The 27741-nt window shown below is 49.7% G+C and overlaps 1 protein-coding gene across 5 annotated transcripts in view; it reads left to right on the top strand.

Annotated features, from left to right (window-relative positions):
- Positions 1-27741, top strand: part of LOC111153768 (neural cell adhesion molecule 1) — a 326055-nt gene that overhangs the window by 277450 nt on the left and 20864 nt on the right. For 3 of the 5 annotated variants that reach the window (XM_022512994.1, XM_022512993.1, XM_022512995.1), the window contains exons 9-13: positions 7913-8063; positions 8419-8603; positions 8970-9066; positions 9390-9560; positions 11143-11274. In XM_022512994.1, coding sequence (XP_022368702.1) covers positions 7913-8063; positions 8419-8603; positions 8970-9066; positions 9390-9560; positions 11143-11274 — 736 coding nt within the window. Of the gene's footprint in view, positions 1-3772; positions 3803-7912; positions 8064-8418; positions 8604-8969; positions 9067-9389; positions 9561-11142; positions 11275-14851; positions 14855-27741 lie in introns of all 5 variants that reach the window. The other 2 variants (XM_022512991.1, XM_022512992.1) reach the window with 2 other exon arrangements.

Here is a 27741-nt window from a genome sequence, read left to right as displayed (position 1 = left end):
CACTCACTTTGCAGATTATCTGCCTGAAAGGCTCGTGGTCCCTCCCTGAAGGGTGACGGTGTCTGTCCTCTCCAGGCAGCTGGCCAGTGCTGATGATCCGGAAGGTCTCCTTCCTTGCCCGCCCGCTGCTCAGTCTTCCCACCTCTGCCCCTCAGTCCTCTGGGTGAGAACTCTTGGATTTTCCACTAGCTTCCACTCTCTGTCCCTTAGACACACTCACTGGTCTTCCCCGTTTCCCATGCCGTGGGTTCAACCTCTTGTGCTTCCTGGTGGTCCTATCCCAGAGAGCTTCAGTCCCCGGGCACGCCCCTAATGTTTTGTGGAGCCGGTGTGGCTAATGCGGATTTCCATGCAGTGACCTGCTCCCTTGTTCTGGACGCTTCCCTGTTCTGGGCGCCGTCAGGCAGCTGAAGTGTTAGCGCTGTCGCCATTTCCTCATTCTCCCTCCTCCTCTTGAGCTTGTGGTCAACTAAAATGCTCAGCTCGTTTTTATACAGACGGCACTGAAACCATACACCCCCTTGTCCTGTTCTTATGCAATTGATTGCTTCACCAAAAATGAAGAATTTTGTATTTCTGCTAAAAATTGTTTTGTTTGTTGCAGCCCAACGTTCCTTTCTGGGGTCACTATGGCAGTTGGCGAAGGCTCTCCCTTCCTGGGATGGTACTGCCGGTCCCCCTCCCTCTCAATGCCAGCAGCCACCTCTAATCATTTTGATGACCACCAGTACCACATATACAAACTCTTTCTGGCTTCAGAAACATTTTAGTCCATCTTCCTGGCTTGCCTCAGAGCTGTCATTAGAGGTCTGTAGGTCTCGGGCATTTCAAGCCACGTGGACCCACTCCCACCCAGCCCCCCACCCCGGTTTTGTTTATGTGTTTTTAAAGTAATGAGGTCTAAGAGTGGTGACCTCCACTTCACAAGGCCCAAAGGCAGGCAGCTCGGTACCCTTTCCCAGTCCAGCATTGGTATTAGCCGTTGCCTCCAGTCTTGCATGAACACTTCCATGAAACATCTTTGTGCAAGCCGCTGATGAAAATGTCAACTGGGACAAGGTCAAGTGCAGAGCCCTTAGAATGCTCTCATGACTTCCCTCTGGGTCACTGGCTCAGATGGAGCCCCTACCACCACGGTGCTCCTCGTGATTGTGATGACATTTGTGGAAGGTTCAATGATTTCTTCAATAAAGTTGGTTACAGTATAAGCTCATTAGAACAGCTTGATCTTTTGCTTCATTGCTTAGTTAAGTCTAGTATTTGTCTAGACTTAACTAAGTCTAGGTTGGGGGTGTCTCTTCTTAAGAGGAGAGAAAAGGCTTCCAACGATAGGCACAGAGTTAGTAACTTTCTAATGGACCCTAATATTCCTCTTCATTAAAAAAAAAAAGTTGGGGGGGAAAGCAAGCAAAAGCCCGTCACTGAGCCTGATAGCCACACCCTGCCTGCTCGTGTCTCTAGGTGGAGCCTGGCTGCTCCTTGGAGACTGCCGACGGTCAGTCTGCTAAGCTTCAGTTATAATTGGGTTGGTTTTGCTCACCAGCCGATAAGAGCTAAGCTAAATTTGGGTCATGAAGACCATTAGGGTAGATCATCTGTCTGAAAGTTAATCCATTCCTTAGTCTCTATTATGTTGGCCAAAAAGAAGACAAACCATCTATGAACATCGTAACGGGGATTGGTTTGACCCACGTGTCTGGAGGTCCTTGCGATAACACAGAGGCAAAGAAAGGTTGCCCACCCCCATCCTCTCATCGCTCATCCTACCTAGACTCATTTTAAATATTGCCAGGTATGTGAGTGAGCGGGGCTAAGTTCCAGGTGCCATTTACATACTCAGCGAGACCTTTGGAGGCTGACTTGCACAATCTGTCGCTAGCAGAACACTTTCACTGTGTGCTTATTTGAACATGACTTTGAAATGACTGGTAAAGAAATTCATATGAAACAATATTTAAGGAAAAGAAGAGGGGCAAAGAGTTGAGATCAGAAAAGATAGACAAAAAATGGAATTTCACGAGCCTTGAGTCTTTAGCTGGTGGAGTATCCCACAAATGCCACAAAAAAGAGAGAGCTTTGAAATTCTGGATTCATTGGAAACCGGATGTTTCTGTCACCGGCAGGAATTCCTCTTCCATACAGCCTAGGTGCCCGCGTATAAACACTGGAAAGGGTGCCTGTATTGAGCAGTTGGAGTCTGGCATATTCTGCCTGTGGGCACAGGTAGAGAACACTTGAGGACAACGGTAGGGGGCTTCTTCTAGTTTGTTTACACATTCCTAAAGACTTGTGTGTGAGATAATCGAATGTGCATATGAAAAGAACCTGGAATGTAAAATTTCTGGAGCATGACCAGTCCTATCCTAATGTGTTTCTGTGTGTTCGTATCAGATTGTCTTCAAGTGAGCCACACCCCATCACCAAGTTGTCAGGGCCAAGGTATAGCCCACCATTCCCTGAGGCACACAGGCCAGAGGTCAGGCTACCGGAAATGTCTTGTTCCTAGCAACTACTTATTCCGAAAGCCACAAAACCATAGTGATCTGGGAGAGAAACAAGAAGACTCAGATTTGAAAAGCAAATAACTCCATACGATATAGCCCTTAAAAAACGATCTTGATTCACACAGCCCTGGCATGTGACAGACAAGCTTCTCAGTGATGTGAACTTGGCAACCACGTTTGACATGTTGGCCCACTGTCCCTTTGGTCTCTGCATGTTCGTTCCTCTGTTCTCACTTTTTTCTTCATTTCAACGTCACGTGACATCATCCAACATTTCCCTCCTCGTTCCTCCCAAAAGCTCTTTCCGTTTAGTGGACTCTTACTAAATGTTCGCTAACTCATTTGCGTTTCCTGGATTGCATCGCTGTGTCTCTGGCCTCTGTTCTTTCCTTTCTCTATCTGAACATCAGGGACAACCAGGCACTTGTGCCGTCTAATAAAAAGAACAATGCAGGTATGATGTTTTTCAATCCCGGTATGAAAACAGACACGCCGTCAGCATCGTAGATTCCCAAGTGCTGGATAAGTAAAATATCTGAATGTGGGCAGGAAAATACCCAAGCCTCTGTGCTTCTGAGTTGACTCATGAATGCCATGTTGGTTGACGGTGGTACACGCTCGAGCCCGCATGCCATCTGGGCATTCCTCCAGAGCCGGCCACAACAGTGTGCTGGCCTGAAAGTTTCCTGCCCCACAACTTTAACGAATTCATGCTCACCATTCCTGATATACCTCTCTGCTCCTTTCTTAGTTCTTTTTTTTTTTTAAGATACAAACTTGATTTTTAATAGGATGCATGCAACGAGTTAGAAAAATGCATGAGCACAAAATGGCATTCGTAGTTTTGCGATCGACTGTCTAACAGAATCCAAAGGAGGAAACCTACCCTCTACGTTTATCTCTAGATTATGTGGTTTGTATTAGGGGTGTCCTCAAATATGACGAGAAATGCTCAAGACATTTTAAAACAGAAGCAGTTGAACCCGTCTGCTGGTGTCCATGTGTATGCCTACCAAAGATTAGGAAAGACTTCTCCTTTGAATGATACATCATAATGTGCAGAAAGGGGTGGGAAGCGGAACATGAACTGCCTCCTAACCTAAAGTGGGTGATAAACACACCATTGAAAGTGGGTCTTGGACAAAGTTCTGAGTTAAAAAAAGCAGCTGCATGTGCACGGAACACAGTGTTATACATCAATGTTCTGAAGCAACATGTTGTAAAATTTTACTGCTTTCTTGTTGTGTTTTATATCTTGTTCTCTCCAGGCTTCGTGGACTCGACCAGAGAAGCAAGAGGTATAGCTTACCTGACCACTAGCCAGTCTTTAGTTTTCGAAAGCATTCTAGCTTAACTCACCATTCCAGTTCAATAACCAGACATGCTAAACTAATCAGTCCTAGAGTTAGATTAAAGAATAGGTCGATAGTGGTAGACGTTACTTAGCAATAGTGGCGTTCTAGGGTGAGCAAGCAAGCTGTGTTGGGAGTGGATGAACAAAATCCTTATTACTTCTTAAAATTGGATCTTATTCTCTTGCTGGTGCTGGTAAAAATCACATCCAGGTAATTATACGTACAGAAATAAATCGCTCCAATTCCCAGGCCAGGCGTTTTGAAATGATAATTTTTTTTTTTTTTTTTTTTTTTTTTTTTACTCTCACCTGGTTGATGGGGCTTTGGGTCATAAAGTCACGGAGTTAGTGGTCTAAAAACCCACTCAACCCTTCCCAGCTCAACTCATCTTGTTGCTCGCTTGTTTTATAATGATTGGTCTCGGTAAATGATTCCATCACATCCCATTTCGTGTCAAAGCAATGCAGACGACATCTCTCCTTGGTTTGCCCAAACTGCTAAACACACGTATGTCACTTTCACAGAGCATTAAATTTATGAGATGAGCACGATTTGGCACAAGCGGTTGTATGTTTTTTAGAAGTCCGTAGCATTTAGCCCTTGAGATTTCTCTGACTACTTGCTTCAGCTCGGGGAATGTGGGACTTTGTTTGAAAACTGAAGCTAAATATTAATCTTAAGAATTTAATGTTACCCACCCAGGACCCTAATTACAATCACGCCTATCGTTGTTTTCACTGATTGGTATGATTAAGTGACAGAGAGTGAAATAAGAACCAGTATGCTTCCAAGGGGGTTCAAGGATCCAACCCACAAGTATTTCTTTAAAAACTAGCTTTTGTCTCTTCTCCAGAGGATATTTTGATCTTGTAATAGTATAAATGTAGACTACGGGAATCCTATACACTATATTCTAATCGGGTAACCCGGTCCTCTTGGTCTCCCAGAAATGATAATTATTCGGAACACATAACTCTTGTGTTCAGGTCGTGGCTATAAATATTTAATGCTGTTTAATATTGAAGAGTTGACTGCCTGTCCCCGGGCACTGATCCTAGTTTCTGCACGTGAACACATGGTCGTGATCAAACCCAGTGTCTGATAAGCTCTCTTCGTATCCTACCTTCTTCCTCATCATGGGGACCGTAGTCAAGTGCGCATCTTGCTGAAATCGCTCCGTGCTGTCCCATCCTGGTGTTGTATTGCCCCAAAGTCATGGACCCACTGGGATTGGGGAAGGGAGAAAAGAAGGGTTCATTATCACCTGCTTCTGAGCAACTACAGATCTCATTCTGCTTGGCCTTCTGCATCTTCCCCTGTCATTCCTTTGTGGACCTGGCTGGAAGGGGAGGGGAGATTCATCAGGGAGCATTAAGGGATGGTAGGAGAATTATTATTATAAGTGGAAGTAATAGATTTACTCCCAGGAAAGCAGACAACTCACTTCCATTCTCCAGAATTATCCTTATCTTGAGTATCTCACTCTGGATGTAATTGACTTTCAAGTGAGTGCCGCCCCTTGGGCTCAAAAGTTCCATTCCTTCCTATTTGTCTCATTCAGAGACAAAGACCATTAAGTCCAGATGAGTTCCAGAGAAGGCTTGGGCTATGGCCAGTTTTGTTCTGTAAGCTCGGAAAATTAGCACTTTCATCTGGAACAAGGGATGCAAAAAATGTTTTGATGAGAAAGTAACTGTAATTGCCCTACATTGCTATTTTTGCAAAACAGGGTCTTCTTGTCCCAGCCGTCCTTCCATTCTTGCCCAGAGATCATCTGCTTCCTCTGCAAGGCTGAACTGTCAGCAGGACCCCTACCTGGATGGCTCATAGCTGGCACTCCTTGCCTTTGTCCTGGTGCCACAGTAAAACGTTTCAGAGGGAAACAGTCTAATCGCACTGGAAGTCTGTGTGCTTCCCCCTTGGAGCGTGAACTGGGCATCTGACAAATTCCCATCCCCAATCCTGTCGTGAGCCACTGCGAGACAAGAATTCTGTGTAGAGGAGTGTCTCCTGGCCTCTTGACACCATGAAATGAGAAAATTTTCCACACAGAGAAATTTAGACCACCTAGAAGGGGAGGAAATCATGGCTGTCAATGAAACCACTTCCCAAACTTCTCTTCAACCACTTTCTAGAACATTCTGAGTAGACTGGTCATGCCCTGCTTTGTTGTTGTTACTGTCCTCCTCTTCCCTACATGACTCTCTTTGCATCTTTTGCTGCAATATTGCTTCCATTGTGGAAATGTTCTCTTGACTTCCCAATGATCTGGTCAGTTTTCCATGTTTATGGGTGTTGAGCCCAGGACAAGCTCGTCTGTATGACACATGATCATAGTTCAGCCGCTGGCTGGTATCACGGTCGGCTGAACCTGTGTTCTCACTGAGATAACCAGAAGGGCAGGGGGTAGATCTCTAGCCTTTTCTGCCTTTATCCCATTGTGTCTGGGGCAGAAAGGAGTGGCAAACCGGTCAGGTCAGCCCTCTAGAGGTGTTTGCAGGGATGCCCTCGATGCCACTCGCTTAGACTGATGAGTTCATTTTTGGATGGCTCATGGAAGTGCCACTGGGGTGTATTGGGACAACCCTGTCAGCCCACAATAAAGAGGGTCCCAGGATCCAGAGACCCTGCGATGTCTCACGGCTTTCTAGTCAAGTGCTCCACACCCGTCTGTGGTCACCTCTCACTAATGTGTAGCATCTCCTCAGCCAGTCAGCCTTGCAGATCTACGGGTCAGATGGGGTGAGAGCCTGGGCTTCGGGTGCTCCTCTGAGAGCAGAATGGCCCGTAGGCAGTGGTGAGTTTGCTCGGCCGTCTGCCTCCTTGCCTGCATTGGTGTCCAGCTTCCAGATACCTACCTCAGTGGGGCTTAAATGCCTGAGATGGATTAATTCCATTAGCGATGGTCAGAGGGACTTCTTGGGTCCCTTGGGTCTGTGGAGACTGCCGCACAAGGCCCATGGAACCTTGTGTTTGAGCTGCCCAAACCGGCTGTGTGTGACATTGCAATTCTGGGTTTCGGGCTTCCAAACCAGCACATCAGAAGAACCTGAATGAAACAGGTGTTCTTTCATTCTTTAAAGGCCCAGCCCCATGGGACGACAGGTGCCATATGGAGAGCGCTCCCCTGGCCGTCTCCACAGAATATCATGTGCTAGAGATAAGAGCGTGGCCCAGCCTATGAGGAGCGAGACTCCTTCTTCAGATTACCAACTTTCTTGAGGATCTGACCTTGGGCAACGCGCCCAGACTTTTCCTAGGCTGGCAACCATTTCACTTCGAGCATCAAGGCAGGAGCCCCTTGGACATATTCCAGAACCCATTGCCTAGGGATCACAGGCTTATTCCCCTTTTGACCAACCACTGGAATTCCAGAGACTGGGGAGGCCAATTACGTTATCAAGGGCTGGAATGCAGAATCTGGTGGTGGCTGCCTGGGACTCTGTGCCACTGTCCCTGGAGAGGGGACCAGGGACCCTCACTTCCAGCTCAAGAGTTCCTCACCACTGAGCTGTTGGACTTTCTCTTGACTGAAATTATTTCACTTTTAAGCCTTCAGGAAGGCAAGGCATCTGCAGAAATATAGGTTTCTTGTATAAGTGCCTGCACTTGGCGTGCTCTGATTTCCCATTATGCACGCATGCACCATGGAGCTGCCAGATGGGCAGACGCCTGGAAGGAAAGCACAGGGCGCAGGTTTCCCAGAGTCTCAGGACGCAGAGCTGTTGCTGCTGGACTCTCCACTGGCCAGGGCTTTTGCTTCCATCTTAGATGTGCCAAAGTCGTCTTGGGGGACCTTGCTTGTCCTTGTCCCGAACCAATCTTGGCACGGAGTCTAGGCTGCTTCCCATGAACTGAGTCCCATTTTCTATTTTGGATGCACTCGAGTTCCCGTGGCGCTCTCCAGAGCCTCCCACACTAGCTGGGACCATAAGTAAGAGACATGGGCACAGCTTGGGGAGAGAAGGTGAGACTAGTCCCAGACAAGAGATGGCCCAGTCTCCTCCCCCCGCGCCACCGTGGGCTCTCACGCGCTCTCTTCCCTCCCGGCAGACTCTGGACGGGCACTTGGTGGTGCACAGCCACGCCCGCGTGTCGTCCCTCACCCTGAAGAGCATCCAGTACACGGACGCGGGAGAGTACGTCTGCACGGCCAGCAACACCATCGGCCAGGACTCCCAGTCCATGTACCTGGAAGTGCAGTGTGAGCTGCAGTTGTGGAAGGATGAGGGGAGGGGACCGTGCAGGGTCGGGCTGAAAGGGGACAACGGCAGGCAGGACCCGAGCTGCATCCCACTGGCTCTGCTCATGCTCCCGGTGGCAGTTGCCCGAGCCATCCCAGAGCTCTGTCCCCAAGTCATCCCCTGACACTGTCCCAAGCTCACGAGCCCTTCTGTCCTCCCACGCGGCTCATAGGACCGCTGAACCAGCCTGACCTTCACTACATCCCAGCGCTGGTTCTGTTTGGGGCGCACCCGCCCTCCAGGGGCTGGGAGACGGGGCGTGCGGGGCTCCTATGTAGTCGTGGTCTTCCTGATCGGCATTGTGGTTCCTTGCAGATGCCCCCAAGCTGCAGGGCCCCGTGGCCGTGTACACGTGGGAGGGGAACCAGGTGAACATCACATGCGAGGTATTTGCCTACCCCAGTGCCACCATCTCGTGGTTTCGAGACGGTCAGCTGCTACCGAGCTCCAACTACAGCAATATCAAGATCTACAACACCCCTTCCGCCAGCTATCTGGAGGTGAGTCGGGGCGGGGGCAGGGGAGCGGGAAGAAGGCACCATCCGACTCCGGATCGGCTCCTCTATGCAGCTAACATCTTCTCACTTGCTTCTCTGGCATCCTGTCCAGGGGAGCCATCGGCTACAAAAGAAACTGAGCCTCAGCCCTGCCCCTTTTCTCTCCCTGGGGCCAGGTCATGGCCCAGAGGCCAAGGGTGCCCCTTCTCGCTGGCCCCGTGGCAGTTCTCTCTGGCTTCAGGTTGGGTTGGAGCTTATGGTTCATGCTTTCCTGGTTCTTTTCTTTACAAATTTGTCCAATAAATAAAGATCTGAGTTGGTGGCCATTGCTTGGGACACTCAGAACCCACGAGTTCCTTCTTTCCAAAGGTGACCCCAGATTCCGAAAACGATTTCGGAAATTACAACTGTACTGCAGTGAACCGCATTGGGCAGGAGTCTTTGGAGTTCATCCTCGTCCAAGCAGGTGAGCCCCCTCATGGCTGCACTACCCTTCCCCTTGCTGGCCTGGTCCATGCCCTTCGGTGACACCAGGAGAGTGAAAGAAGAGAAGGCTGGGGGGCCAAAGACAGAGAGAGAGGGTCAGGAAGCAGGGAGCCTGTGGAGGCTGGAGGGTGTGGGCACAGGACCTGCGGGGAGAGGATCATATGGTGAGGCGGGCTGGGGGACGGGATCTAGGTGATAAGATTCCCAAGAATGAGCAGAAATGAGAGACTCGCCTTGTGGCCAAGAGTTCTGTCCTGGACCTGGTGGGGCTTACCAGGGTCTCCATCTGTGCCCTCCCCACAGACACCCCATCTTCGCCGTCCATCGACCAGGTGGAGCCATACTCTAGCACAGCACAGGTGCAGTTTGATGAGCCCGAGGCCACTGGTGGGGTGCCCATCCTCAAATACAAGGCGGAGTGGAGAGCCGTGGGCGAGGAAGTGTGGCATTTCAAGTGGTATGATGCCAAAGAAGGTAAGCAGGGAAGAGCGGGCACTCCCTGTAGGAGGATGGGCTGCTTGGTGTTGGGCAGACACTCCCCCCAGGCCCTGCACCCTGACAGCCCACGGGGGTGGCATGGCACACTGCTATCAGCTGCTGAGGGTGCCACAGGCCAAGCCCTGCCAGCCGTTCATCTCCGGGGCTGCAGCCCCATCCCCGTCCCTTGAGAATTAGGGCGCGCTTGCATCTCCTCTAGAATTGTTGGCCTTCCGTGCCCTGGTACCCAAGGATCTGCTTCCCAGGACCATGCCAAGGTGGGCGAGGCCATGTCAAGCACATTCCAAGCAGAAGCCCTGCTTAGGTGCTGGGCACAACCAGAGGAGTCCGGCCACCCCTGCCCTGCAACTTTGGGGGTCCCGCGCTGCGGATTCTCTGCCATCACCCACCCTCTGTCCTGCCTGGTGGACTCAGGGACTGTCATGTACTTAACGGTGTTGACCAAATAACAAACTGCCCGAGAGTAAAGTCTGCTCTTAAATCCATGCTGTGATATATTTCCAAACCCGAAGTTCAGAAGGTGACCCTTGGATGCCTGCAGTTGGAAGATTCTGAGCCCAGACCATTTTGCCCCAAGGACCGAGTGTATAACTGTGTCTGACTCTCTGTTTGGGGTTTAACCATGTCTGTGAAGCTTGCTTTGTTTCTGTAGAAAGTCTTAATTCTGGTCCTATCTGTGGTGACAGAGCAGCCCCCTCCCAACCCGGTTTTACTGAGAATTTGTTTCACCAGGAAGCTTTCATCACTGTTTTCAGTTTGGGGGGAGGGGGCGTGGGAGGAATTTCTGTGAGTCAGGATTGGAGCCAGGAGAAGACAACCTCTTTACCTCCCTAACTTCCTCTGAAAACGCACACCACATTCATGGCGAGTTGGTCCCATGTTACAATCTGTCCAACTGGCTTTTTTTTTTTTCTTTTTGTCATGGCTACAGCTAGATGAAATATAAAATGTATATATTTTTAAATTCAAGTATAATGAACTTTCTAGTTTTATTTTTGATGTAGCACACTCCATGTCCAGAACTTTCTGGTGATCCTGAACTCAGCACCCGTTCAACACGAACTGGGGAGTTCCCAGTCCCCCCTCCCGCCTGCCCCGGCAACAGCCATTCTACTTCCCATCTCCGGGTAGCTGTCTACCCCCAGGACATGTGTGAGCAGAATCGTCCCACCATCCTTTTGTGTCCGGCTGATTTCACTTAGCTGACGTCCTCGGGGTTCATCTACACTGTAGCCCGTGTCAGAGCTTCCCTCCTTGTTAAGGCTGACTGATTCCCCATTGAGTCCACAGCCCATCCTGGGCACCCAGTCATCCCCACGGATGGACAGGGCTGTCGTTTCCACCCTTCGGAGGTTGTAAGCCATGCTCCAGTGAACGTGGGCACCAGGTGTCGGTTCCAGGTCGTGTTTTCAAAGCTTTTGTGTGTATCCCCAGACGAGCAGTCGCTGGATCACGTGGTGACAGCAGGTTAAGGGTCCGAGGACCCGCCGCGCTGTATTCCACAGCAACTATGCCGATAGGCTTTCCCTCCTTGGTGATCCTCCTCTTCTCACAACAGCCAGCATGGAAGGCATCGTCACCATCGTGGGCTTGAAGCCTGAGACCACATACGCCGTGCGGCTGGCAGCCCTCAACGGCAAGGGTCTGGGTGAGATCAGCACAGCCTCCGAGTTCAAGACACAGCCAGTCCGTAAGTACACGCAGCGCCCGGCCTCTTCCCCACACCCACCGTCTTCTGGGGGGCGGACGGGACCCTGAGCTGCCCCATCCTCTGTTCGGATGCAGCTGTTTGTGCTTCAGATGCCTCTGCTCAGGGAGGCTCACCTCCTAGCCCCCTGGCCCTCAGCGATGGCTGGTCCCCAGCCCCTTTTATGCAGTCTTTCCCAAAGAGCTTGGTGATACTGTTGCAGTAGCTGGTCCCGCTCGTTAGCATCGCAGCCGGGGAGGAAATCACTGGTGCCTCCTGAAGGGGACCCGGCCAGGGAGGGATCTGGCAGATTTTGTTTTTTTCTTTTTTTTTTTTTTTTAAGATTTTTTATTTATTTGACAGAGATCACAAGTAGGCAGAGAAGCAGGCAGAGAGAGAGAGAGAGAGAGAGGAGGAAGCAGGCTCCCTGCTGAGCAGAGAGCCCAATGTGGGGCTCGATCCCAGGACCCTGAGATCATGACCTGAGCCCAAGGTGGAGGCTTAACCCACTGAGCCACCCAGGCACCCCCAGAATTTGCTTTTTGATGCAGGTCACAAAGGCCCTAACGCACCCTGTGACTTGAAGGAAGAGAGAAAAGACGATGATGGTCATGTAATTAGTCGTGGGATTTTTGATGCAGCAGAGAGATTACATCACAGAAAAGAGGAGACCGCTATGGGATGTGCGTGCAGTAGCGAGACCCCCCCAGTAATGCAAAAGGGGAAGGAGGGCTGAGGCCTCTGTGTCCTGCTCCCCCTCCCTCCCATCACAAGCACGCATCAGGGTCTCCCTCCCTTTTGGCCTCTTGTGAGAGAAACGCTTCTTCCTGTTCCACTCGGGATGGCGTCTGCTTTCCTCCATCGTTCCCTCTTTCCTTACACCACGCCTGCTCTGCTTTCCCTCCCGTCCCACCGACTGCGCTGGGCCAGCCCTGCTCTGGGGACCCCCTCTGCAGACCCAGGCTGCTGCGCCGGGAGGACTGGGCACCCGTCCAGTGGGAGCAGGTGCGACAGACCCAGACTCCTCGAGCGGTGCAGAGCTCCCTGGGTCCTCTCTCATTCCCGGGCTTACCAAGCACGCAGGGCAGTCCCTCGCTTCCTTGTCTTCGAAGCCAGAGGCTTGCAAGGCAACCTCCCACCTCTTCTAGAAACAGGAGGCCCGCCTCGTCTTCCTTCCACAGGAGTTGCTTCTTTCTGGATTTGACGTAACTTGATGATTTGAGTTCCAGCTCCGTGTGCTTCGCAAACTCTATTCATTTCTTTTCCATCTTTTTTTTCTCCCCCTTGGGTCTGTCTCTTGTCTTTTCTTTTCGTCTGTGTTCCGTCCATGGGAAATGCAGACGGCCCTCTTCCACGTAAGTGCCTCTTCTTACCCCCTTATCTGTTCCGATGGTGTTAACATCCGCTAGTTCTAGTTCTTAATTTAGTTTTGGTCCCTCTTTCGTCCCCTAGGCTGAAGTAGATGATGCCGTCCGGGCCCTAACCACACTGACCTTAGTCTAGCTGTGCTCTCGTCAATGTCTGTAGGTTCCACTCCCAGAGGCTAACATGCGCCCTGTTCTAGAGCATGCGACTTTTGTGTCCTTTGAAGTTGTGTTTCTTTATTAATTCCTGTGTGTGACGATTACCCCGTGGCGATGGGGACGCGCACCCGGCCAAGCACGGTGGGAGTCTGCAGGGGGCCTCCGAGTCACCCGCGGCGGCACCCCCTCGCCTTCTGCCCGGACGCCAGAAACGTGACCACAGCCTCACCAGGGATTCAGAATCCCTTCTGGGAAAAAGCAGCTGAAAGGATTTTCCCATTTGCTTTTAGGAGATGAGAGAATTGAGCTCAGAGCCCCTTCCCTTTTCTGCCTGTGGTGGCTGGAGGGCTCCGGGAGGTCCGAGCAGCAGCTGCAGTTGTAGAGAATGGCGTGGGCTCTGGCTCTGGGTCACAGGTGTGTCCTGCAGATGGCCGCTGGGCGCTTAAACCCGCACTTCTGGACGGTTCTGTTCTTCCGCACTAGGTTCTGGCAACGTGCATGTCCCTGTTTGGGAAAGACTGACGGCCACTCAGTAACCTCACCGTCGAACGGAAGCGTAGGGGGATTCTCCATGGGGAGGATGCATAAGCTGGAAATTGCAAGTATAAGGAGCAAGGGTTAAAGGAGGCCAGCCCGCTGATCCACGGGGCACAAAAGGGTTTGACCTGCCCAGCAAGATGTCCCCAAGGGTCACTGTCGCCGAGCCCTGCCTCTCACTTCCTGGGCTGAGCTAATAGTGAAGGGGAGCATTACCTGGAGAGACTCGGAAGGAAAGGTATTCAGAAAACTGCACACTCTTCTCATAAAAATCTCCTAGCTCCTGAAAGGCACTCAGGGAAGCTTATCTTTTTAAAATTTATTCAGAAATATTGCAGCAACAGCAGAAACTAAGTAGCTCAGTGTAGGCGTTCTGAGATTTTGAGCGAGTGCAAAATCCATGATCTCAGCAGACTTGGTTCCTGAATGAACCGGTTCTGGAAGGAGTCAGGCTTGGGGACTGGATTGGCGTTGTCAGGTCAAGACTGACAGCTGTGTGCTCTGGGCGGCAGCTCAGACCCTGACAACACCTGCCTCCTGGGTCCTTAATTGGAGCTTCGGTGTCCGTGCTTCCGGATTTTATCAGTGAAGGAACGGCGGCTTAGTTACGTGGCGGAGAGCAAGGCCGAGATGAGGCTTCCTTCGGAGTTTCTCACCAGCACCTGGGGGCCGAGTACTGAATCAGAGTGAGTGGTCTTTAGACTTCAAAGCCCATCAGTGGTTTTCACTCATTGTCAGTTCAGCCCCTAGAAAGGTGAGAATTTCTTAAGCAGATGCTTTGTTTTAAAAGTCAATGTTTAATTTTAAAAAAGAGAGACCTCCAGACCTTGTTGTTACGTGTACCAAGATTCCAAGAACCCCTCTGGAAGATGGAGTGAGTGGTCAGCTGCCCATTCCTAGTAGGCCATGAATGGCACAGGCGCACGCATCGCTAGTGGCATGCAAAGCCGTTTTCTCGGCCATCTAATAAAGTTATGGCCTAAACAATCCAAATGCTAAGGAAGGAGAGTCATGGCAGAGCCTTACACTTGACTGCCTTTGTCAAGAACTTGAGCGGGTTAAAAGCCAGCACACACGGACTCATACGCTCATGAAAGTTGGTTGTGATGGTCTTTCCTGTACCCTCATGACCTGCATAGAGGGGCTGAAGTGAAGGCCTAGCCCAGGGGGTGGCTAGACTCCTCCTGAAGAAGGATACAGTGGGGAGAATGGCTCTAGCATCGGACACCACCATGCCCACACTCACTGCTACTGGGAAGGGAGGGCACATTTCAGGCGGGACTTCTCTGAGTTCTCAGTCCCCTTCCTCAGAAGGCATAAAGGCTGTCCGAAGTTAGGTAAATAAAGTCAGCCATCCATTTAGCCGCACGCTTACACCCACCCCAGGCTGGTATTGGTCTCTGACACTGGCTCGTCTCACTCGCTGACCTTTCCCCTCCTATGATGTTGGGGTGCTGATGCATGCCTGATCCCGTGACATTGGAGTTGGGCCCTAAGGGCACCCTCACCCCAAGGGGGAGAAGGTACAGGCTCAAAAAGCTGTCATACTGAACAGAGAGTCATCGCTGCCAGGCCCCCCTGCCCCCAACCCTTCACCCTCCTACTCCCCACCCCTACCCCAGTTAGGAGGCAATAGGTGAGAGCTGGTGCATTTTGCATTAGCTTGTCACTCGAAATTCCTTGTGTGCCGGTAATGGGGTTGCTTTCTTGGTTCCTTAATAGACTTACCCACATGCAGGGGCATGACCATGTCAAAGGGGTGAGCGGGTGAAACTAGCCAATGCTGCAAATACTTCAAAGAGTCCGGCTTCTGAGCTGCCGGGTCGGAGAGCTGGGCTCACCTGTTTGAAGATTCCTTTGTGTATGGCTCGTGTGTGTGAAGGTCACACGGGAGCAGTGACTCCAGACAAACAACTAGAACTCCAGCCTGGGAAAATGTCCCTGTTTCATGTATTTTTAGGCTGGATGTCTGCGTGTTGTCATGAAGCTTTTAGGTGGAAAGCTCTCGGACTCTGTCTGCTCTGGGAGGGGCTGCTTCCCTATCAGAGCCGCTGAGGCCCTAAAGACATGATGTGACCATGCATCCTTTCCTCCATGACCGAGCCACACACCTTCAGCATCTTGTTGCCTGAATGTCATCTCCTAATTTGCTTCTGAACCATGAAGCAAAATAGACAACTTCTTGCAGAGGATAAAGATCATGAAGGAGTTGTCTGCTTTTCAAAGGAGGCACCTTGAGATTTTTTTGTCTTCACATTTTGCCCCCAGATGGCATGTTGCAAGTATAAATTAAATGCGTTCTAATATATTGTGTTTAAAATACATAAATTTGCCAGAATAATATGGACAGTGATGCAAACGATTTAAGCCAAGAAAAGTACAAGAGAAAGGAGCAAGAGAGAGATACGCTTTCCCCTGAATGAACCAGCCCATCACGTCCCGACGAGCTCACAGTGAGTTCAGCGAGCACCTTGCCTCACGTGCTTCATCTGGAAGAGAGACGGAAGACCAAACTATGAGTGTGCCAAGGCAACGGTGGAGATAACAGTGACGTTCTTCCAATGTTCATCTCGCTCTCAAAGGAGACTTTGTTTTGTGGTTATTGATGGGACAACCTCTGAATATCTGACAGTGAAAAACTAAAGATTTATTCAGTGTCCAGAATGCCTCAGATGCACCATTTCTAATGGCCCTCCGAGTGGAAAGTTGGGTTAGCGTTACTTTATTTAGTCCCAGTCTCTTCAGCGATCCCTTCTTCCGAGAGAGCGAGACTAACTCAGCGTTATTTGCAGGGGTCTCCATGCTCACGGCTGCCCCCAGAGAATCACCTTCTGTAGGGTTTGGGAGGGCAGCAGCATTACAGTATCATCTGGATGCCCAGCGGTCCTAACGTCACCCAGCAGTGAACGTCAAGTGGAACGGTCATTTGTGTTTCTTTGGGACCTTGAGATCAGAGAGTGAGGCACACAGGCTTTGCTCTAAGTATGTGCCCAGAGTGCAGACACGTGCCTGTCAAGAAGCACACACAGAGATCTATCACATGAAGAGCCAAAGCCTCCTTTTTCCCACGTCTACCTCCCCCTGGGGTCCAGGTTCCCTGTCCTCCCGTCATCGGATCCCGTGGAGGCGGCTGGTCCTGCCCAGTTGGCTGTTTGTTTCAGGCAGGGTTGGAGGTCTCTGCAGCTGCTCCCAGCCCAGTCCTTGACCTGAACTCGGGGCTTGGCAGGCACACTGCCCCCGGCTTGAAGCCAGAGAACCCAGCTCCCTGTGGGTCCGCGAGCCCCCTGCCCTCACACACGGTATTCTTCCTCCTCACTGTCCCCGCTCCAGCTCCGGCCGCTGACACCCCCGGAGCGGCTCTTCTATTTTTTCATTCAGTGTCTATGTGCTTCAATGAGCTTTTTTCCCTTTTTTTTCACTTTCATTTTTCTTTCCTCAGTGGCTCCCGCTAGCTCTTCCACCCCTGTTCCATTGTCTCCTCCAGATAGTGAGTATCATTTTCTTCATCCGTCTCTCTGCAGGTTGCTTTCCACCAGCCGCGGTGGGTCTGCGTAACGTTATCTCCTTCACCAGGTGATAATTCAACTATGTTGGCAGAAAGCAGGGCCGGGTTTTAGACAAGCAGATGAGAAGAGAAATAGGCACGGGGCCTCCCAGATTCATGGGAGGCCTCGCTCCCCCCGAGGAGGAGGCAAGTGACAGGCATGGCTCTGGACAGAAAATCGCGCAGTCGGGCTTCCCAGGGCTGGCGCGGCCCAGCCCAGCCCCTGTCCTCGGGACTCTCCGTGGGCTGGACCCAAGCTGACATTTGAAGAAACTGAAGGAATTTGCCAAGAAAAATATCTCTTCCGCAGGGTCATAAGAAATGCTTTGGGGTGTTGTGTTTTCACCCTTCATTTTAATTGGCACAGTTGGATTCAGACATCGAAATTAGATAGCGAGGCCTGTAGCTCTTGCTTTCTCCATAAACGCATACTTGTCTCGTAAATATTTACAGGAAAATAAACAGCGTCTGCTTACAGATGTGCCTGGCGGTAGGCGCCTCGGCAAATTATTAACCCTTCCCAAGTGGGCCTTGTCATTCTCGTCCATAAAATAGGATGAGTAATCGCCCTCCTCCCCGCTACCCACCCCTGTAAGAGAACGTTCCAGCACATATCAAGCTGCGTCTGCCCACCCCAAAGCAGAACCGCTAAGCCTGGCAGTGACTCTGGCCTCGTCATTCCTCACTGAGCCTCTCTCCTTTACCGTCTTGTTTCATTTGGCAGCCCTGTCCTTCTGTTCCCCTGGGGACTCAGGAGAGACCACTGTGCCTGCAACGGTGTGGAGTTTGGAACCCAGCTCTCGGAGAGGGGAGGGGAGCAAAGGGAAGTGGTAGCTGCACGAGGCCAGCAGGCGCTCAGGGGGCCGCAGGGTGGCACGGCCCGCCAGGCCCACAACCTCGGGAGGGGACTCCAGCCCTGAGCCCAGGAGCCCCTATCGCATCTATTTGGCTTTAGCAATAGGCCCACCATGCCCACGTGGTGCTTTCCAGGCCATGGCTCTAGCCGCAAGCATCCGGGCTTGGGAACCAGAGATAGCCGTGGGTTCAAATCCCATGTCCACTCCTGTGTCCAGCTCCGTGGCCACAGAGTCATCTCTCCAGTGAAGGGCAGATTCTACCTCTCTTGTAGGTATCTGTGGAAATGAAAGACTCGGTATGAAAAACACAAAACACAGCGCCCAGCACGTAGTAGCTGGAATTTGTGGTGAGAGTAAATGAGGGTTATGTTATTTCTTGCCGAATGAGAGTAACTTGTCAGCAACATCTCTGATAATTTTTTAAAATATCCATACTTCTATTGCTAAATCAGGGGGAGAGGCGGTGAGAGAATATTCCCTTCACTATCTCTTTTTTCTTTATGTGTATATCTATTTCTATATATACATACGCACACATACACACCCCTGTATAAACACGTTCCGGTATTTACTTATGACTGTAATTTATCTCCATTCTCTCGTTCACCTTTCCGTGGCCTGTCTGCCTTTCGTGTTTCCATAGCAACCTGGCCTCTTCCTGCTCTCACAACCGCAGAACCGGCTAGTGAGTACAGAGTTATGGTGGCCCTTGGCCAGATTGCTGCTTGTCGTGGAGCTGACTTCCGGGTCGCAGTGCTGCCCGTCGTTGTCCCTTGTATTGAAAGTAACCATTGTGAATGCATGAGGCTCTTTCCTGGTGTGGTTTCCTAAGCATGCTGCCTGCGTGGCCAGGAGAATAGACCCAGCGCCACCAGAAGGGCTGGGATGATTATTTGAAGAATATTCTGCATGAAGAGAATTTTCCAAATTTCCCTTCATGTGAAAAAACAGAACAGGATTAGAGAAACACTAAGGAGACGAAAGAAAAGCACCTCCTCCCAGCTTTTGTTGTCTGTCCCCTCTCCAGCGTGCGCACACGCACAAGTAGCCAAGACTGAGGACGAGGGAAGGAGCAGAGGGAACACTGCTTGCGGAGAGGTGGAGGGTGCGTCAGGGAGGGAAGTCGCTGCTCCTTCTGGACAGCTTGCCCTGCTTTGTGGGGCCTCGCAGCAGGGCCAAGGGGGCATGAGGAGTGCACAGAGCACCCCAGGAGGGAGAGGCCTCCTCGCAGCCCTCCTCCTCAGCGCTAGGAAAATGGCGGACCCTGAAAGCAGAGCCGGGCCCGCCCAAGACTGTGTGCTGAGAGCCCAGATCCGAGTTCTGGAATTCATCTGTGGAGGGTAGAGTCAGGGCCAGACTTGTGGAAAACATCACACTTCATCGCAATGATGACCCGTTCCAAGCTGGCCTTTATGATGCTGTAATGAGGTGAGCTTGTGGGTTAGGCCTGAAGTCCCAAGTCAACAGGAGCCCCCGCGTGCGCTGACGTGTGTGTGTGTGTGTGTGTGTGTGTGTGTGTGTGTGTGTGTACAGTGGTGTCCACAGCTGTGTGGGGGTTTAGGTTTTATAATATTTTTAAGTGCACAGAAAAAAAATGACGCGCGTCCATCGAGCAGTAGTCTGTGGGAGAAGGCGGAAAGCCGGTATGAGAAATACAGCTCCCACTCTGCTCCCTGGGCCAAGGTTTCGGATACATAATTGAACGGAAAAGAAAAGAGTTTCCTGGTTGTGCGTGTTGCAGGAAATGGTTCTTTTTTCTACTGCAGAACATAGCCGAGGGTCTGCTTTCTTGGTGTTCTCTGTGTGTGTGTGCTGCAATGAATTTTAATTCCTGATGCTTTTTGAGGTTTCATTCTGTCAGCAGAGCCGATGGATGACAATGAACTGTGCTCGCATGGGTTTCACTCAGAGGATGAGTTTGTGGTTTTGGTTTGATTTGGTTTTGCTTTGTTTTCTGCGTTTGAGAAAGGAATGCAATTAACCCTTTCTTCTTCAAACAGCCATGCTCCTGTCCCTTCCAGCTTGGGGCGGTATGTGTGCGAGGCATAGCAGGAGAAGGCTACAGAATGCACTTGGATGGTTCGCGTTCTATTAATGTGTCCCACAGTAGACTGGTCCTCCCTGACATCTAGAATCCAGATTTTTCCTTAAGGAGGAATGAGATGTTCCTCCCTAACATATGTTTAATTTTTAAACATCACACATTTCTGTCCGTGGATCAGATGCTCAGTAGTGACATCAAAAGAGAAGAAAGTTTGTCATTTTTTTTTTTTTTTGGCACCGCTTGACTACTGACCAAAATTATAGGTCCCAGTGGATCCTGGGATATGAGGAAAGACGGTCACAGTCGGGCAGCGGCTTGGCTTGTGTTTACCATGAGCATAATCACAAAGAGGAAGGCAGGGGTCCTCAGCCAGTCAGTAGAGCTGAAAAGAATGTCTCTTATTTTTGCCCGTGTGTGTGTGTGTGTGTGTGTGTGTGTGTGTGTGTGTGTTGATCCTTTTATAATCATGAATTCATGAATGAATGAAGGTACCCTAGATAACACCAAAAGAGAAACCGATCAGTTGCATATAATTCCCGCAGGGCACTGTTGGTTGGAATGTTCCAGAGCCTGTGTGGTGTGGAACAATAGGATGGACAGGTTCTATCAGCTCGCAGTGGCAAGGGATGTGTGACTGGGCTAAAGGATTTCTCCCACAGTATTTCTAAACAGTGGTGTGTTTTGGACAGAAAGTTACCTCTACCTCCCCTCTTTGCCCTTTTTCTCTCAGCTTCAATCAGCCAAAGCCTGAACTTCCCCTTGACCTGTACAAGTTAAGGCAGGAAACCCAAAATGCCTTTTGATGAGGCAGGTTATTCAGTAACAAATTGACCGTAAATACAATATAGGACAAAAAGGAATGTAGATCAAGTCAAACAAGAAAACCTTTTTTTTTTTTCATTGTCAAGGTCAAATCCATATCTTATCGGTGCAGCCACAAGTCTGGAGAAAGAACTGTATCCAGATGGTCCAAGTGTCCAGGCCCTTGTTCAGCGTCAGAATGTTAACTTATGAGGCCAGGGGTTCAGTTGCATTGCCAGGTGTCCGCAGAGCCATCATCTCAGCCATCAGAAGGAAACCTCTTCCCTTCTGCACTGGCTTCCGCCTTTGTAGGTGGCTCAGTTCGGGTATCTCACTGGGGGCTCCGGGATAATGTGGGTAGATGAACAGGGGAGTGAGAAAGGACCACCAGGACTGCTTTCTCTGGCCGGCATCCCCCAGATCTTATTCAGCCCATCCCCCTCCGCATGCACCACGGGAAACAGGAAATGGCTTTTCTCCATATAATGCAATATTTTGTTCCTTCAGGGCACACAGTCTTGGGACTTTTCCTGCATGACCCATGTTCTCTCTCATCGCCCTTGTTTCCCAAGGATGCCGACACATTTCTGGACGCTGTGAATAATAACTTGCTTTTTTTCTTTTCCTTCAGCAGTCTCCTGGATTGACTTTGACCTCCGGGTCCTGACAGAACCTCCTCCCTATTTCCAAACAAGTATACACCCTCCTTGATGTATTAATATGCAGTGTTGCAACTGTATCTAATGCTTATTGGTGTCGTTAACCAAATGCCCTTATTGATTTATTATCCTTCTATTTCCGGGCAGTTTGTCCTCCCAATGTTTCCTATATATGCTGCTAATTTAATTTGATTTCTCCTTTTATTTAGTCTGTGATTTTGTTGTTGATTTTTTCTCCCTGCCCATTGTTTACATCAGTTTTTAATTTTTTTGTATTTTCCATGTGACCTCCTCCACTTTCCTTTCAACCAATCATGTGCGTGCGTATCATGTGACTTTGTCATGTGGCTTGCATGGTGCTGATGATGTCGTCCACGCTGGTGAACAGAAGGTAAAACTCTTTGTTCTGATTAGGGAACTAAACCTGGGACCACAGCCTAGCACCTAGGGCCCACTCGTTTCTTCCTGTCTCAGATTTCCTGAGTGAAGCCATTTGAGATATTTGCTCTCGTTCTCGGTTCGCTTCTAGAATTCATCATTCTTGCGGCCTTGACATGACGATTTGATACTGGGACAGCCTTTGGTTTAACATTTCACTTCGAGAAACTCGGCCCTGCAAACTGCCATATATAGTAAAACCACGTTTGCCCCGGCGCAGTTGGCCAACTTGAATTTTTACCCAATAGTTCGTAAAAATTATTTCCCAGAAAGGAGTTTTGCAAATTACCTTTGCGACATCGTTGTTTAACTTTATCCAGTAGTTCTGAAAACTACAGTTGCTCTAAAATGAGTCATGTCCATGAAAATGTGAAATGTATCTGTTTGCAACCCTGAAAGGCTACAGAGAGAAATGTATCCATTACAGTGGTTCTGTTTGCTCCAAACCAATGAGAGCACTTCATAAAATTCATGCAAATTGAGGACTTAACGAAAACGAGAGTTTTAAGAATTTGGAATTAAAGCAGTTTGGATCGTTGATGTGTCACTGTTTAAGAGTGACCCTCCCCCTGGGCAGTGGGGACAAGAAATCATAGCAGGAGTTGGCAGTTACCATGACTAGAGATCTCTGTAATCGAGAAGCACATGATTGACCCTTACAGCAAAGGAAATAAAATTATAGCCTAATTAAGCACAGAGCGGTGACAAAATAATTAGTTAATATTGTGACTGTCACAACCTTGTGAAAACATTCCTCGCTTACCATAAAGAGAAAAGGAAGCCTCTGCTCACAGCTTCCCCACTGTAAAACCAAACACCTATTCAGAACCTGCCCTGGGAGTCATCTGCATTCTGTTCTCTTCTAACTGAAACTCGTACGTCAGATCACAACCTGAGACACACACGGGCTGCGTTGATCACGAAAGCCAGACTAACACAAATAACCGCCCAGTGTGCCCGTGCATGCGAGGGGGTCCCCGTTTGGCCTCACGTCTCTGAGGAACTGTCTGGGCGACATCCACACGGACAAAACCATTCACAGCTGTCTCGCATGCATGTTCTCTGTTCCTGGTCTGTCCTATCGTTTCGTGCCCCCCATGTGTGTGAGCCCTGCACACTGACCACCTCCGGGGACGTCAGCCTTCTGGGCGTGGCCACTGTGCTCTTTTTGAGTCTCATTTACAACCGGAGTCCTGGATGAGGTCTTGGGTCAGAGCCGACTGTCATTTCCAAAAAGATGTTTGGTGTTAACACTGTATGAAGTAAGGGCCCAAAACAGGGGAGCATCAGATGTGCTAAGAACTTTGACCTGCCTTTAAAAGGCGACCGAATCTGGGAGTCTTAGGGCAGACAATACTGGGAGCCTATGATTTTCTAAACTCCCAAGTCTCACCCAAAATGCTGTGATTTCATTATTCCCCTGAGGGGAACCGTGTTCTTTTAAGACTTGAGGTGACGGCTCCAAGGCTAATGTACTAGGGAAAAACCTGGATCTTCCCCTGAGATCTGAAGCAGGAGCAGATGTGGAGTTGAAACCCGTTAGTGTCTGTCTTAAAAACAAGTGTAGTCATTTCCCTGCAGTGCCGTCATTCAGGACGAACCAAAGCACCACATGAACGAGGTTGAAACTGACCCACACCTCTGAAGAGAGATCTCTTCCAGAGGTTTTAAGCAAAGCAAGAAATGTTTGAAGATGTTTCCTGCAGTTGCCCTAGAAACGCACCTTAGCAATGGCCTTGGGTGTCGGTAAAAATGTGGCCAGTACTAAAAAAAAAAAAAAATCACTTAAGTGCCAGGGGAATTTGGAAGCATGATTACTCCCTGATCAAAGCACTTTTCCCTTGTGGGACAGACTTCTCTGGCCACTTGCAAAGGGACAAGCAGAGGACTCCTTATACAGATGAACAGAAAGCAGCAGGAAATGGCTTTTAATAATAAAATTGAAGGGAATGGGAAGAGCAGAGCAAATAAAGTTTATGGGGGAGAGAAATAAAGCTTAGTTAAGAACACGATCGCCTCCTTTCTCTGGCCATGAGTAAGGCTTTAAGGTGAGAGGGGCCTCACTGGGGAAGGTGTAGTGAGCCGGGAGTCTCCCAGGAGTGGGCTTGCTGTGCCGAGCTACGGTGCGCCCGTGCCGAAGTTTATTTTTAATATCCTGGCCCCTGGTCACAGCCCGGCCTCCTTCCTCCAGTTGCTCCCATCAGCCATGAGGACTCTGTGGAAATGGGCCTCCTCCCCCTCCCCACCCCAGCATGTGTGCGCTGAGAAGCCCCCTGCACCCCCTGTCCGTGTGCTGCATGTCTGAGCATGGTTCCCCGGCCCCCACCCATTCATAATGATGTTCTTTTCTTTAGCTACTGACACTGCCTCTCCTACTAGGACATGCTGATTCTGATGAACTAAACTCCGTAACACCCACTCTTCCTTCTTAGATTGAAAACATCACTAACCACCCCTTCCACTCCCTCCTTTATTTTTTTACAGCTGTGTGTCTGGACTGCCACGGGTCTCCGGCAGGTCGGCCCAGACTTGTCACCAGGGGTTCTGCTCTAATTGCCTTTATTCCGAAGGATTCCCTGCACTGGTGGTAGAGAGCTAGTGTGAAGGGTCTGCAGGGGGAGGCAGTGATGCGTATTGGCCCAAATCCCAGGTGCAGTGGCCCGGGGCTCTGGAAAGGGCCCATTTCCCTAGGGCGTAGCAGTGTGAGGTCTGAAACCTCCCAGGGGCCTCATGCTTCTCTCTGAGTAGCCTAATGTGCGTAAAATAGTGTCGTGCACGACCCCCCTTGCGGCCTCGGAGGCAGGAGCTGAGCTAATTGTTAGATGTTATTTTGGTCCTAACTTCCCCAGCCTGGACCAGCCCCATAGCCACAAGCCACACCTTCGTGGTCATATTTTCTTTTTAGGTTGATGAAACAAAGATAATTGATCAATTAATCTGTTGGTGTTTTCATGACACCCACAAGAAGGGACTCGGTGCCTCTGTGGTTCAGTCTGTCGAAGTTCATTTGTTGCTGTTTCACTCATGCCCCAGGCTGCCATTGGTCTCCCCACCCGCCCCCCAGCTCACGCACTCACATTCATAATCCCCAAGGAACCCAATTTGAAAGGGACGTGTAGGCCAGATGCCCCCATGACCGTGGCCTCAGAATGAAATGTCCTTTCTATAAGAGCCGTACCCACTCATCATGCCCCCCAGGGTTTCCTGGAACCTGTAACCGGGAAAGCAAAGAGTTAGGGTGTGTTAGCACAAGCAAATTCTTAAAAACAAAGAGGAAAGAGCTCAGGAGAAAAGGAACACTTGACTCCCAAGGACTGTTTTGGGGGCCCAGGGCTTAGGACAAATGGAAACCCATCCCACTGTTGGCCCCTCGCTAGGACTGTCAGAAAGCCCCCTCGGTACCCCTAGAGTAGCCAGGTGGGCCGTCAGAGGGGGCATCACAGGGACTTGGAGGCTCCAAGGCACATTGGACTCACCTGTTCGGCAGAGAGCTAGGTCTCAGGAAGGACAAGTAGGCTAGTAACCGCACATCCTGCTTCCCTTAGGTAATTTGCCCATCTGCCAAGGACCAGCCAAACTTCTCACCTCTTGTAATTTCCAACGTTCCTAAGTTGGAAAGACCTAATGGGCTTCCTATTTGAATAGCCAAATCATACACTGTGGACTTTTCTAAACAAGTAGCAAAAAGGCATCCATATGCTTCAGATTGGTTTCACATCGCTTGCAAGAAGTAATTCAGGACAGGGAGCAGGAGTTAGGATACGCAAAAGTAACAGGATTCGTGATGCCAGACAATCCTGTTTGATAGAAGAAGGGAGAGAGTCCATGGGAGCCCTACATCCGTCCCTGGTTTGCACTCAGATGCCCAAAACCCTGTGCCGTCCGAACCCAAGTGGATGAGGAAAGAGTGTGGGTCGGGCCTCCCTGAGCACTTCAGTCAGAAGATAAATAGAATTCTTGGTACTTAGGCATTTGTCAGTGAGAACTAGAGTATTGTTTTCCTTCTCAGATTCACAAATGCTGTCCACATGCCCTGGGCTTTGCTATAATTTGTGTTGCGGAACTCAGATACCCAGCAGTAAGATTTCTGACCTCAGGGCTTGTGCTGACCAGGGGAGGGGCATGAAGCCAACTCCAATTTTAGGGCACAATTGCACAAAAATGACAACCTACAATCCGCAAGGCCAGAAATAGACATTTCAATTACGATCTCTCAGGGGAATTTATAGGACCTGCCTGTAACATTTCTGACTGTATGCCGTCTCCGTGGTATCTTCTTATTTTCTGGCACACACGATTTACATTCTTCCAGCAAATACCAGGGCTGCCTAATATTTTATATTTGTTATCGGCAAGGTTTATTTTTAAGGTGCTGTTGGGTTTTTTTTAGTCTTTACATAAAATATTTGGGGGGGGGGGGTTGGATTTGACTCATGGCTAAAGCTAAATTCCGAAGGTGTAATTAACCCCAGGGGTTTTCTTGGAGCAACCTACCGATTGCTTCTGAATTGCAAACCAACATTTACAAATAATTACAATATTGGTTTTGCTGAAATTACCCATAATGATTTCAATCAGAGCAGCCATTTCAGAACAGAGTGCACATTGGGACCCCCCTAAATAATTTCCTCTCCTAATGTGTTCAGTAAAGCCGTGAGCCTCCCGGATGCCAAGGCCCATTTCTCCAGCATCAGCCCCTCCTTCGTCAGGCGTGGCTAGAGCCACCTTCCTGCCGAGAGCTCAGGAAGCAGTTTCTTTAGCCTATTTGTAATCTTTAGAAGAACTGACAGATGGTGAACATTTGAAGATGGATAAGACAGTTCATTTGGCAAACAAAACCTTGTCTTGTTTACCTTTGAGAAGCCAATGCCTAAGGGTCTACCTGGTACCTAGAAGGGAGATACTCGGTAAACGTTTGTTGAGTAAGTCATAGTTAAAGCACTTGAAGCGATACACGTAAATGTTACACGATCTGCTCTCAATTCTATGAGAAAGTTAAACGCATGTGTCAGGATGATGTAGTCATCACTCCGATGAAATGATAGTGACAAGAGAGCATTCCAGCTTTGGTCAATGTTAGAACTGTGTTCTAACCGCGCGGTAGAGTTTTTAGTGATATCTCTGTGATTCCGATTCTGTTTTTATCTGAGACACATCTGAAGATAAGACTTGACTACTTTCATTGGGGCTGTTAGTTTCCACAGAAATTCCTTGGCCAGGTTTTTGTTCAGAGGTCTTTGAAGAGAGCTGGGGGTCTCTTTTCAAAGACAGGACTTTTAGGAAGATAACGTTTTAAATTATTTGGAAAAAAAAAAAAAGACAACTGTGTGCCTTAGAGATGTGGAATTAGTGATCTGGGGGTACATCGCCCTGAAATTGGCAGGACATCCTTATTTTGAGTCTCTTTCACAGTGTTGTGAAAATGACCAAGGTGTTCTTGGATAGTTTATCCTAAGGCAGTGGCTGACTTCAGGTCACAGCGCTGGCAGAGGGAGAGAGGGCCCTGGAGGACACCCAGCCCAGGGCCCCTAGTCTGCATCTGCGGATAGTGAGGCAGAGGCCTAAGCGATTAGTTTTACAGGGACCCCCACAAACATGAAAGGGAGCACCTCTTCTAAGTAGATACTCCCCCCAAAGCAAAGGCCTTGGGGGAAGGACTGGGTCCTTGCCAGGTGAGTGTGTTGGAAGGGCCGCGATGCCACCTCCTTCCCTCCTTCTTAAGGCAGATAGATCACCACCGAGTCAGTGTCGCAATTCCAAATATGGAAGTCGTCATTCGTGCCCATCCCTCTTTGGGCCACGAACCATCCCCGTGTGCCTGGGACTGAGTGTTGTTCCGTGCAGGACTTGCCCGGGCCAGCCAGGATGAGTTGGTCACCCTGCTTCAGAGATTAGGATTGGAAAGTTCCATTGGGCCTCATGGATTCCATTTGTTCAGCACGGGTGACTCTCCACAGACTTGCCCTGTTCTGACGTAGCCTCCACGGGGTTTGAGTTTCTTCATACACTGGATATTCATAACGATATAAGCCACTACTAAACTTCTGAGACTTAGTCCAAACGAATT

Source organism: Enhydra lutris, unplaced genomic scaffold (genome assembly GCF_002288905.1).
Source record: "Enhydra lutris kenyoni isolate GAN:26980312 unplaced genomic scaffold, ASM228890v2 scaffoldscaffold34, whole genome shotgun sequence".
NCBI lineage: Eukaryota > Metazoa > Chordata > Mammalia > Carnivora > Mustelidae > Enhydra > Enhydra lutris.
This window is presented reverse-complemented; position numbering and strand designations above follow the sequence as displayed.